The sequence below is a fragment of the Protopterus annectens genome, chromosome 16.part0 (genome assembly GCF_019279795.1).
Source record: "Protopterus annectens isolate FY-2018-M chromosome 16.part0, PAN1.0, whole genome shotgun sequence".
NCBI classification, from domain to species: domain Eukaryota; kingdom Metazoa; phylum Chordata; order Ceratodontiformes; family Protopteridae; genus Protopterus; species Protopterus annectens.
In genome coordinates this window covers 501,875,889-501,889,201 of record NC_056750.1, presented here as the reverse complement: position 1 = coordinate 501,889,201, position 13,313 = coordinate 501,875,889, and the positions used below count along the sequence as shown (strand labels likewise).

Here is a 13,313-nt window from a genome sequence, read left to right as displayed (position 1 = left end):
TGTAAACTGTACACAGAAAAAATGTAAAAAGCATCTGAAATGTTGAGAAATGGAACAAGATAGTAAACTTCCTTTAAATCCAGAGTTATTAGAAAACTGGCAAGTGGAGTGTGGTAACAGAGACTGTAGAGGGAGCATTTTGATGTGAAGGTTCAGAAAAGAAAGGCCTAGGACAAGTCTCCAGTGTCTTCCTTTCCTTGGCATCAGAAAGATTCCTGAGTAAAACCCTTTCCTTGTTTGATCTGGGGGAATAGGTTCTATAACTCCCCTGGGATAACATTTGATTTAGGATAGGAGAAAATAGTGAAGACTGTGATGGATGTAGAGGAATCTCCTGAAAAGAAGTAAGGGAAACCGAATGCCAATTGTACCCTTTTTTGAATGATTCTCAGAACTAAGTGTCTGAAGTTGTAAGGTGCTACAGAGGGGAAATGACCTAATCTGGGAAAGTGTTTTTTACAGGAATGCTGAGAGATGGAGAGGGAAAAGATGATGGAGCATGTAGTCTGCTTTTTTAGATTGTCCTTAGATTTGGGAGGGCATTATTTTATTTTGAACCTCCCTACCATTGATTTATGAAATTCTGTTGGCCTGTTTCTTGGTGGGATTGTTTATTCCTTTTCCTATAAAACGAACCTGAAATGGAAGGAACGTTTCTATTCTAGCATGGAAAATTTGGATAACCCCCTAAAGTAACTTTCTACTTTCATAATATCTTTTAAGGACCTTGAAAGAGTAAGAGCCAGATATCATCTATTTATCCTGGGACATTCAGGAGTGCAGGTTTGTCATCCTCTAGGAAACTCTTGAGAATGTAGGCAGGCAAATCCTCACAGTCGCCGATACAGCATCAGCAGTGTCATGAGAACATTTTGGGGAATGTATTTGGTACTCAAGACACCAAAAGATTAAAAAAAATATAGAGAGATGTTTTAATCTCTGACGAAAGAAGGTCAGCACTTAAATTTCTCATATTTCCAAAGGCAGCTAGAAGAAACTGAGATACGAGTGCCTGACAATTCAATATTCTGAAGGCTAAGGTGGAAGAAGTATAAACTTTCTTTCCAAACCTGCCAAGGGCTTTCCCATCCTTATCAGAAGGAATAGGATAAGGTGCCATAAGGTATTTGACAGAAGATGGATTTGTGTAAGAAATTACTGCATGGTCTGATCAAGGGTTTGAAAAGAAATTTGTGGGTCTGGAAAACCTTTTATAATTTATCAGACTTTCTGGGGAGCAGGTGGCTGACTGTCATACAGACTTCTAGTTACTGGCAAAACATGTTGATGGAAATCTACTTGTAGCAAATTATATTTGCTGGGACTCTGGTGTTGCTTTTTGATCCTAGTGAAATAGCACCTTTATTTTGGCAACAATAGTAGAAAAATAACTCTTAAGATGAGGAATCTGAGGAAGGCTTTTCTTCGGAATCAGATTCACCTTTTTTTGGAACTGGAACTTGAGAAACACAGTCTAATTCCTTTTCCCTCTGATGGAGAATCAGAATCTGAGAGAGAAGAAAATTGATTCCTTTTTTAAGTGAAGGTAAGACTCAAAATCTAAAGACTGAAATGCTTTAAATAAGCCTGTAGCAAAACCCAGCCAATCCTCCTCGTCTTCTTAGGTGAGGGGGGACACAGATGAAGAAAAATGCCTAATTTTAGGTTTCCTTTTCCTGAAAGATCCCCCCCTCAAGAAAAGGGATACCATGAAGAATGGTCCTTTCCCTGGGAATCAAGCTCCCCTGCAAAAAAACACTGTCCATGCCCCCCCCCCCCCACTGATGCCAACAAGAGAGTTTTTCCCTTTCCTTAAAAGTGCAAATGAACAACCACAGAGGACGTGCCTGCCTCTCAGACATTAGCGGCTTCCCAAAAAACAGTACCATAGGAAACGAGAGGAACTGATGAGTGGTCTAAGGAAAGTGTTATGGCCACAGCAGAGTCACTTATCTGCAGCCAAGGTAAAGAGGAAGCCATAGTCAAGACCAAAGCCTCCTGTACAGCTTTTCTGTCCTTGCAACTCAGGGAGGTAATGACCAAGGAGCTAGGACCAAATTCTGTTACTGAGCTGAAAAAGGTGCCTAACAAGCAGGTAGCAGAGCTTTAGTGTACTATTCTTTCTTCCTGACTAAAAAATAAGCTCTGTGGTAAACTTTTTTAGTGAGAACTACTAAAACAACTAGCGCTAACAGAAATGTTAAAAGTTTTCATCACAAAAAAAATGGTAAAATTGGAAGGTATTCGCCAAACAGTACTTACTGCCCAACTTTGAATAAGCACTAGCCCACCATCAATCCCTCAAAGTCGCAACAGTGAGCACTCTTTGATGGCAAGAATTTCTGATAATTTGATGCCAAAACCATTGACTTTATACTACTGTCCTCTAGCTGTACAGCAATTAGGCCCAGTGGAAGGTGACCTAAAGCTTTGGAAGATAGCCGGTTGTTCAGTCCTTGGCAGGGTATAGCTTATGCTACTGCTAAATGATCTAATGATGAACATCTGAGTTTGCTGCACCCATGTAAAATGTTGAAGCATAACTTTTGACTTGATTTTCAGACAATAGTGGTCATGCCCTCCAACTGTGGTATCTGTGCTCCAACATTAATTTTACAAACATAGCTCTTTTGCAAGTGAAGCAGGACTCGTTTTTGTTTCGGGTATGTTTTTTAGTCTCCATTTAAGTTTCTTTCCTTGTGTCTAGAGAGCGTATTGATAGGATAAGCTCCTCTCTTTCTAAACATACCCAAACCTTTGCATGGGAGTGGAGAAGAGAATAAGAGCACCCTAACTTGTTGCTACAGGTAATACTGTCCATTACTTAACTTAGATCACCCATGGTGCAGTTTTAAAGCCAGCTTCTGTGCCAACATATATTTTTTGCTGTTGTTTTGAAGGTTTAGAGAGAGATGAGTGGTATTTTTGGACTCCTTATAAGGTATAAACAGTCGAATTTGCTTGAACGTGTCTCTGCCCAGAAAATAAATTTGGAGCTTGCTTTTTGGCCTAGAGGGATGGGAGTGATTGGCCAATGCTGACATATTCATCCTGCATGTTGTTAGGAGTATAACAAAAAAGTACATAAAAATCTCTCGACCCTCCTAGATTAACCGATGCTGTTACTGGCTCTTACTTTTCATTCTTTTCCTAATGTCTCAGGATGTCAAGGGCTTGGAAAATAAATGCTTAATAACAGCTGCAATAAATGGGGGAAAATAATCTGTATAGATAAGCAGCACACTAACCTGCAACTATTTAATTTCAAACACAACTAAATACAATTTCAAAAACAGAAAGTACAGTTGTGTAAAATCGTACCATAACAGGAGATGTTCTTCTCTTCACTCTTACAGTATTCTGTACATAAGGGATTTGTCTTCCCAGACAGCCAGTCACTCAGCCAGTATAGATGAGCTTAAAAAAGATCTTGTTTGTGCCGTATATCATATTTATGCTTCCCACACAGAACTTGGGGCATAAAAGGGACAAAAAGATGCAACCACCCAGAACTGAAGGGTCTATGTTAAATGTTCGAACATCCAAAATGTCGAATGTTACATGGTGGAGACCAAATGTTCAACATTTGGATTTTCGAATATCAAATAAAGAAAAAAGAAAAAACACCTTAACAGTGTAAGCATGTGGGCAAGCCCCTCTGCACCCCACACAACCCCCCCCGACTTAAATATACCAACTCTGAGACCACACTTCAGTGCAGAAAAGGGAAATTCTCCCTATCTGCACCGTACAGCACCATTGAAAGTCAGTCTTCGAACACTTGAAATTTCGAACGTTTAGTCTCATGTAACCATGTAACGTTTGAAATTTAAGTGTTCGAAGAATTGACATAGACCCGAACTGAAGTGCCCCAGAAGAGAACAGTCGTCATAGGACAGAGGAGTCCATGCACATCCAGAAGGAAAGAATGCAGAATAAACAAGAAGGGATTGGAGGGAGGGAGTGAGTACTACAGCAGTGAAGAGAAGGACATCTACTGTTATGGAAAGATTTTACACAACTGTACTATGTCCTTCCATATCAGTGTTGTAGTATTCGGTATGTAAGGGAGAATAAGCAGAATGGGAGGTAGAAGGCTGAGAAGAGCCCTCAACAAACCCACACAAAATGGTTTGAGCAAAACCTGCTCTGGCCCTAAAAATGATATACAACTTATAAAGTTTAGTAAAGGTATGCATGGAAGATCAAGTAGCAGCTTCAAGGGTGGAATTGATGTCCAGTCCCTTGAAGAATGCACCAGCAGAGGCAAGAGCTCTAGTGGAATGAGCTCTAACAGAAGCAGAGGGAACTTTTCTTTGGAGTAACAAAAGGAAATGTCCTTAGATATCCAGGAGGAGATGGTTTGCTTAGAAATAGCCAAAGACACAGACCTGGGATGAAAGGATACAAAAAGCTGATCAGACTTTTGAATAGTCCTAGTTATATCCAAATAGTACATGAGCTGTATATGCAAATCCAAGGACCATCTCAGTAGCAGACTGAGAAGGAAAAAACGGAAGGAAAGGAGGAAGGGCCTAGAGCTCAGAAACCCATCAAGTAGAACCAGCAACAAACCAGTCTTCCAGTTCAAATGTTGCAAAAAATCTGAATTTGCAGGATCAAAAGGAGCCAGAGTCAATTTTTCCAAATGAAAATTAAAGTCCCAAGGAGGAGGAATAGGCTTTTTTGGAGGCCTAATGTGCAGTACTCCTTTAAGAAATTGGTTAACCTCAAAATGAGATGTCATAGGAGGATTCAAGGGTAGACAGGCAGAAATTGCTGACATATGGGCATTCACAGAAAAATAGGGCAAGCTAGACTGGAGCAACTCACACAAATAAGAGAGGACTAGAGGGACCACCACTGAAAAAGGGTCCTGGTTAAGGGCATGGCACCAGACCAAAAATCTCTTCCATTTAGACGTATAAGATTTTCTGGTTGAAGGTTTTGTTGCTACCTATAAAACCCTGTGCCTGTCCTCAGAAAAGAGGTGCCTGAAAGGGATCAAAACCCTGTCACCCACAATGTCAGTTGCAGAGTGGACAAGTGAGGATGGATGAGAGAGACCCCTTGTCCTGTGTGAGGAAATCCAGCTGGTGAGGTAACTTGTGATGATTGCCCCTGGCCAGATGTATTAATAGGGTGAAACAGTGCTGTCTCGGCCAGAAGAGAGGCACAAGCAAGATTTTTGGGGAGTCCATCTGAATGTTCTGCAGAACTCTTGAAAGTAGAGGAAGAGGAGGGAAAGCATAAAGAAATCTCCCTTCCATGGAAGGGATAGAGCATCCATCTTCCAGGCCAGATGGCATGGCACTCTGGAACAGAAGAGAGGAAGCTGCCTGTTCAGAGGGGAGTCAAAAAGATCTACCCGAGGAATACCCCACCAATGGACAATGCCCAGAAACATGTCTGTGTGAAGAACTATTCGTGAGTCTGTGTTTTGGACCTGCTCAGAGAGTCTGCCACAGAATTATGCTCTGAAGAAATGTGTACCGCCTGAAGAGTTGACGGATAACGGAGAGCCACTTCCCAAGCCTGAAGGGCAGTCCTGCAGAAGAGGAAAGATTTTATGTCCCCCTGCTTGTTAACATACCACATCACTGAAGTGTTGTCTGTGTACACCTTCAAGGGTCCCGGAGAGAACATGGAGTGAAAAGCCTGAAGGCCCAGAATCAGACCCCTCATCTCTTTGATGTTGATATGGCCTGACTTCTGATGGGGAGGCCAAAGACCCTGAACTTTCAAGCCACCAAGAGATGCCTCCCACCCCATGTCCAAGGCCTTGAACAGCTCTTGATAAGGGACCAGAGGCTGAAAGGACCAGCCTGGGCTGAGAGTGAACTGTTGAATGCACCACTGAAATTCCTTCTTGAGACATTGAAGCAGAGGTACACTGAAATACAGATGATGATGATGCTGCAGCCAAACCAACATGCGGTACCATTGAAGCTTCTGCATATGCAGTCTGGCAAGAGGACGCAACAGAATAGAAGAGGCCAAGAATCCCAGGGCCAGAAGAAACTCCCTGGCTGGCATGGCAATCGGGGGAAGAAGAGACTGAAAGAAGGCTGTCAATGACAATACTTTTGGAGGTGGAAGAGAGTCCAACATTGGCAACGTCTGAATCCTGCAACCCAGACAACATGGTCCTGAAAGGGAGATAAGATGGACTTTTGGAAGTTGATAGTAAACCCCAGACTTTGAAGAAGAGAGATGGTGAACTGTAGATCCTGCAACAATTGACTGGGAGAAGGTGCCTGAAGCAATAGGTTGTCTAGATAAGGAGAAATCTGAATGCCTTGGAGCCTGCAGAAGGCAATCACAGGAGCTAGGCATTTTGTGACTATCCTTGGGGCAATAGAGAGGCCAAAGGGCAAAGCAGAGAACTGAAAATGAGAGGAAGACACAGAAAAATGTAAAAACTTCCTGAAGAGAGGGAGGCTAGGGATGTGAAGGTAAGTATCTTTCAGATCCAAGGACACCAGAAAAGTGTGGGGTAATAAAAGAGGAAACAGAGTTTGAAGAGTAAGCATCCGAAAAGAAGGGGTCTCAAGAAAGGTGTTCAGCTGGGAGACATCCAAAGTAGGTCTCCAAGTGCCCTCCTTTCGAGGAACCAGGAACATCCTGCAATAAAGTCCTTGTCCCACTTGGGAAGAGGGACAGGTTGAATGGTCCTTTGGTTCAGCAGGAGCCCTAGAACCTCCAGGAAATGATGGTCCTCTAGAGGAGGTTGAGGAATCCCAGAAAAAGGAGGGAGGAATTTCCATACCATTAAGTAACCCTCGTGGATGATGGAAAGAACCCAAGAATCTGAAGTGATGAGATTCCAATTTGGAAGACAAAGGGAAAGCCAAAGGGACAAAGGAACCTGGTCTAAAGACAGAGGAGTGAATTGTCAAAGAGAAACAGGCTTATCAGATAAAGGAGGCTTCTGGAGCACAAAAATCTGAGAAGCCTTAGCAGCGGGGACCCGCCTCCCACCCTTCCTGCCCTTAGAGGCCTGGCAGGGTTGCCTGCTAACAAAAGCAGATCTAGAATGATAATTTGGATAGGAGAGAGAAGAATATGTTTAAGGCCTTGCATGGCTTGGCCTTTCTCTTGAAGAGACAAATAAGTCAGCAGCAGCAGTCCCATAAAAATGAGTATTATCCAAAGGAGCATCCAACAACTTGGCCTTAATGTCCTCAGGAAGAGACTAGAGACAAAGCCAAGAGTAACGCCTCATGATGGATCCAAAAGCTGTAACCTAGAAGAGGCGTCAGCAGTATCATAGCTACACTTAATAGGGTGGTGAGCCACTTGAGAGGCAGAACCTAAAAAAATAAGACAGACAATTTGCCATCAGAATCAGGAAGGGCAGTGATAACCTGACAACCCTGAGCAATCAAGGCCAGAGCATACCTGTCATTTGGGTCTGGTAATTAATAGTCCAAAAGGCCAAAGTAGAAGCAGTGTAAACTTTCTTGCCAATCCTCTCCATTGCCCTACTATCCTTATCAGAAGGCAAAAGTTTAGAAGGTTTGTCAGAAGAGACTGACCCCACAGCAGAATCACCAGAAAGACATTTAAATATAAATAGACAATCCTCAGGAACCTTGTCGAATCTACTAGGTTTCTTAGGAACAGGAGGCTGAGAATCAGGGGACTTGGAAGCAGCAATGAAAGTAGCTAACACAGGAAGAACTGCCGATGATTTAGGAGTATCCACCTGAAGCAACTCATAATATCGTCTCTGAATATCCAACACTTGAGAAGAATCCCAAATAAAGAATTCCATCATCCTATTTTTGTGTCCTCAAAGACCGTTCCTCGAAAGGAAACTCAGGGCATCTGTGAAGAATAGGACAAAGACCCCTCACCAGACAAGGGAATCCTCATCCAAGGAATCTGGTTCTCTAAACCATTTAGAAGGGGCAGAGTTCCAAGGAGGAGAAGGTACTTAAATCCCTTGAGGAGGCTTTAGGGCCATTAAAGCAGCGAACAAGCTCTGCATAAACTCTTGCCATTCCCTTTGAGGATCCATAGGACAGACGGAAACGTGCTTCAGTTTTTGTCTTTTCTTAGAGGGGACATCAGCCCTAACAAATACCAGAACTTCCAACCCTTGGTGAGATTTGAGAAGACCCAGAACTTCCTCACTGACCAGTATCTGTAGAATCCCTCTAGGACCATCTGAGATAACCAACCATAGTTCCCCCTCGACATCCAGAGTAGATGCTTGCAAAGCCTCAGAGGACGTGTTAAAAGATGGATTCATTACCGGCCTCTGGTGGGGTCACAGCAGGAATCTGACAAACACAGAACAACCTACAGAGCTGTTACCTACTTCTAGAGGGACATCTAGTGGAGGCTGTACAGCTAAAGAATCCTTCTGAGACTTCTTGACCTTCTTGCTTAGTGGGAGTATCTCGGGGTTAAAGGATTCCACCATGGCACCCTGGGCTAACTCTCTAAACCGTTGGTTTTCAAGATAAATGGCCCAGGAAGACAAACTGCTTCTGATTGTCTTAGACATAAATGCCTTACAGATACTCCAGGAGGTATGATCGTGGGAAGCACCCAAACAAAAAAGACACTTTGTGACGATTCTTATGGGGGATCTGTTTTTCACTGACATTTTCCCCTGTTGAATGACATAAAGTCTAGGTAATGATAAAACATGCAAGACCAAGAAAGTAAATATAAAAATAACCCCAATGGGGCACTTACTGGTGTTGCCAGATATTCAGTACAGCAGCAAAATGTTGAAACCAACTGGCAACAATGGCGTTCGTACCAGTGGCAAAGGATGTTCTGGGTAGTTGCATCCATATGTCCCTTTTATGCCCTCTGTTGTGTACAGGGTGCATAAATGTCAGGTACAGCATAAACAAGAATTTTTTAACCTTATCTATGCTAGGCCAAGTGACAGGCTGCCCGGGAAAGGCATCTCTTGTATACCAAATACTGTAACAGTGATATGGAAGGACATCTTAAGGTATCTTTCTTAAATAGCTGTCTGCTGTTTTTGGAGGGGTGGGAAGATCTGTGCAAAATTTATTAATCACACACGCTTAATAAGAGCTTTGATTCCATCTTTCTATGTTGACAGTGTCAAAAAGCAGTGAAGCCTTTGTAATACTTGCTGCCGATGAAAAAATGCATACACTTTTCCTCAGATTACAGTGGTATTTGTAGCATGACTTAACCATTATTGTGAAACAGTCTGTCGATTATTATAGTGACTAATTTTTCCTATAATATTTCTTACAGGAGAGGAGGGAAAGCTCGCATATAGGCAGATGGAAGAATCCCTGGATGGTTTGCCAAGGATTTTTAGTCAAGGTGGTATGGCCAGTACAGCATTCTGAAGACCACAAGAGAGGAGCAATTACTGCTTTCTGACAGGAAACAGACTAAATTCATGTTTTAGGAATCTGTATTCAGAATGTGACTGGAGATTGTTTCCTGGTGTTGTAATTTTAAGGATATAGCAGTATTACATTTGCCATTTGTTCAAATGGCAACGGCTTCAGACAGTCTGGTGTAACTGCTGCCTTCTTGGAGCACAACCTTGGCCAATTTCGGACAATTCACAGTACTCGGTTATCCACTGGTATTGCCAGCCATAGAATGCCACTGGATTTGATGATAAGCTTGGAAAGTTGCTTTTTAAGGGAACTACACTGACTGTATCTTTGGAAATGCACTTTGGTATCTTATAAAATGGAATGTTCCCGTTGTGGAGATTCTCTAATATTTGGACAGATTTTGTTTTTTTTTTTTCCCTACTACAAGTTTAAACTAAAAGTCTATATTTTATTACATTTGCATTTCTTGCTGCTGTTGGCAAGAGAAATGCTGCTTTATCTCCAAATGTCTCTTGTCACAATGGAGAGCTTATAAGTGTTAAAGTACATATTACTCTTTCTTTTTAATAATTTAATAAAGGACTGCATTACCACAGGGAATGGAAACTGCTGAAGCTTTGAAATGATCTTATTTTATGTTTCACTTATTTACAAATTGTGTAACAAAAATCTGATTTTTTTCTATAAAATATATATATTATGAAAGAAAATGCCTAATTTTGATTGTAAACAAAAATAAAAAGATCATTCAGAATATGTCTTGCCCTTTTTTGGAAAATAGTACAACCCTAATGTCAACATTTAGTTCATTTAGGAGTATAGCTTGATGTTCCAACCCTCCTTTTTTGTCTACTTATGGGAATGTTGCAGTGAACAGTACTGTTTGCAGCTCACTACTCTGTAACCTTTGCAGCAGAAGAGTTCTGCTGATCAGTTATAAAGTAGTACAGCTATATAACAGTCATCAAGGTGCTTAGGATGTAAAGATCTCATAGCAATTAACAAAAAAAGAGCAAAGAAAGATCTCTGGTTAGCCTAATCAGTAAAAATACCACAGCAGATCTCCCTCACTAAAAGAATCACAGGCCTAAAGCAGATGCCCTATGCTGACCGCCCTAAAAAATTCCAGCTATATTCTGTCGCATATCGTCTACTCCGAGGCGATCTCTGCTTAACATACAAGGCCATGTCAAACCCAGAGCTGTTGGACATGCTATACTTAAACATATCCCAATCCCTCAGAGCCACACGCTCCATGGATCTAAACCTTGTCATCACAATAAACAAAACATGCTGGAGGGATAGGTTCCTGACCCAGAGACTCCCCAGACTCTGGAATAGACTGCCCATACATATCAAGCATAGCACCTCTTTGTTCCTCTTCAAAAGGAACCTTGATGACTGGATGGGAGAAAGGAAATTCACCCCAGGCATCACGTCAGTCAGCCTGCTAGACAGGGGTCCAGGGAAGTAAATAGTGTGGGAAGAAATAGCCAGGGAATTATTATAGGTTTGTATAGGCCCTAGGGCCGATAGCTTAGTACCAACCTATGAACCCTCTAAAAGTAGGCCAAAATCTGTATTTTATCATGATTGGGTTAGTCAAACAGTATTAAAATTTATTCTGTTTGACTCTGTGGCTGCAGTAAGTCATTTTCACCTGTGGTGTGGCCTTTCTGCAAAAAGAGAAGCACTCACACAAAGCAAGTCATTTCACATCAGATACCTAACACTAATGAAAGTCAGGAGTGTGTCCTCATCTGGTCTCCACGTGTTTTTACTTTTACTGTATTATACCCTATTTCTACATACAGTTACTAAAGACACTGGTGGATGCTAGTCTCCTCCTCTGCTAAGTACACTGGAAGCCATATATGTAGCTGGAATAAGTAACACCATTACCCATTTCCCCTAGTCCTCCCTCTCTTAGCTTCAGTATTCACACAGTTCAGCCACATTCAGTTGTAAAGCTAAGGGTGCTTGCTTTTTCTGTTATAGGAACTACCACTGCCCTAGGCCCTTTTTGTGTTCTCATTCCCAGTAAAGTAAATGCTTGTGCGTAAGCATTAATCATAGACAGTGGTGTTACCAACGGCTAATTTCTTTTCACAGTTTAAGCTGCTAATGTTATCCACTCTAGACATGAGGTGACCCAGTAGTCACCTTCTCACTCACCTTTACCCCATGAAGCCAGATGGGCCATACACAGATGCACTTCTTTTTCTCAGATGCAGACTGAGAAGCATAGCTCTCAACTGTCCAGATTTTCACCTTATATTTTTGGTCTGTTATAAAAGTTGTGGTTTTCTGGCAACTGAGGACTGAAGTCACTAAATAATGATAAACATTTGAGTTTCACACTTTAAATCCTTCAGAAAATGCACACTAACAGAAAACCTATTATTCCAACAACTTTTTAAGTTTATAAGAGTAATGTTTAAAATATATCCCTATTTTGGTGCCTGTGTCCCTCTCATTTTTTATGCTTTATCCAGATTTCTTGCCCGGTTGAGAGCATGGGCTTCACAGGATTTTTTACAGGGAGGGTGCAAACCCAGAGGTCAGAGGTGCAGGATATATCTGTTTACCAAGAACTCCTGCTGTATTCCACACTATGGTACAGAAACTGACAGCGTCTCTGTGGATTTATAGAGTTATGAAGTAAGATCTCAACGGAACTGTAATATTGAACAGTTGTAATTCACACTTGTGTAAGCCTCCCCCCCCCTACATCTCAGCTACTGGGCAGAATGTTTGTATTTTGCCTAATATTTTGTCTGTTCCTACGGCCTTCATATCCCTTGGAAAATGGATGCTAATGCATAACCTAGCAGCTTTCTAAGTTTGTAAGAGCAATTTTTAAAATCTACCCCTGATATTGAGTTTTTGCTCCCCTGCCCAATCATTATTTTGGCTTTATTCAGAATTATTGGGCTAAGGAGTTGAAAGTCAAGTTTCTCTCTCTCTCTCTCACACACACACACACACACACACACACACACACACACACACACACACACACACACACACACATCTGCTTTTTTAAATAATTATCTTATGGGGAAACAGTGGTTCTGTAGCCTTACTGACCTGCACTATCAAACTGCACACCTGTGCTGATTTGGTGATGGCTGAAATGTGTTAATGTACATGTACTTGGTGTCTGCCTCCATTCCTGTATTCACTGGTCCATTAACAAAGCCTGACCTCTGTCATCATCTTCAAGCAAGACACTTCCTTTTGTATCTTTACCAGAGTGGGAAGTAAAGCTGAGTTAGGACTCCTCATTTAAATCCACTAATCACTCCCCACATGCAAATGCACCGTTCCTGTGCTCCATAATATATTGCAGTATGCAAAATGACTGGGCTACCTGCAAGCTGTGGACTGGATACCTTGTCTTGATACCTTGTCCAATTGGTTGGCTTTCATTAATATGAATATATGTTTTTATGGCTAAAATACTTGCATCATCTACCCACTGTTTACATTCCTTTCAGGGCCCTCTTTCAACAGAACATAAAGCATGGATCCTGATATTTTACAGCACTTTATAAGCACTTTTATTTTTCCCCTACATCTTACTGTTCATTTTCTTATGCTGTTTGTCTTTCTGTAGTAACCTAGCTTGCCACACATGTACACATCTCTTTTACACAAATAAACAATCTGGTTTATTCAAACTTAAAATTGCATAGGAAGTAGGTATTTCCACCAGTAAGTTTTCACAGTACATCCAACAGCTAAAAGCATGACATTCTAAATATATAAATTATAATACATCAGAGTGGAAACCACATTTTTTGCAGCAATTTCAGAATAAAAATGTTTCTATAACTAGAACATTTTCTAGATATGAAATTAATTTGCAATCAAATTGTGCGATGTAGACTTCTGTATATAACCTAAACTGTTCTTCCAGGAGGAAAAAAAAAACACTTCTCTCCTGACATGCTCTTTGAC

At 41.4% G+C, this 13,313-nt stretch overlaps 1 protein-coding gene across 11 annotated transcripts in view; it reads left to right on the top strand.

Moving 5' to 3' along the window:
• RIPOR1 (RHO family interacting cell polarization regulator 1) overlaps nucleotides 1-10,085 on the top strand; it is a 2,621,322-nt gene extending 2,611,237 nt beyond the window's left edge. For 9 of the 11 annotated variants that reach the window (XM_044058663.1, XM_044058660.1, XM_044058661.1 and 6 more), the window contains one exon: nucleotides 9,253-10,084. In XM_044058663.1, the coding sequence (XP_043914598.1) occupies nucleotides 9,253-9,350 (98 nt within the window). In that variant the 3' untranslated portion in view covers nucleotides 9,351-10,084. Of the gene's footprint in view, nucleotides 1-9,252 lie in introns of all 11 variants that reach the window. The other 2 variants (XM_044058659.1, XM_044058658.1) reach the window with 1 other exon arrangement.
• Nucleotides 10,086-13,313: the final 3,228 nt, after the last annotated feature.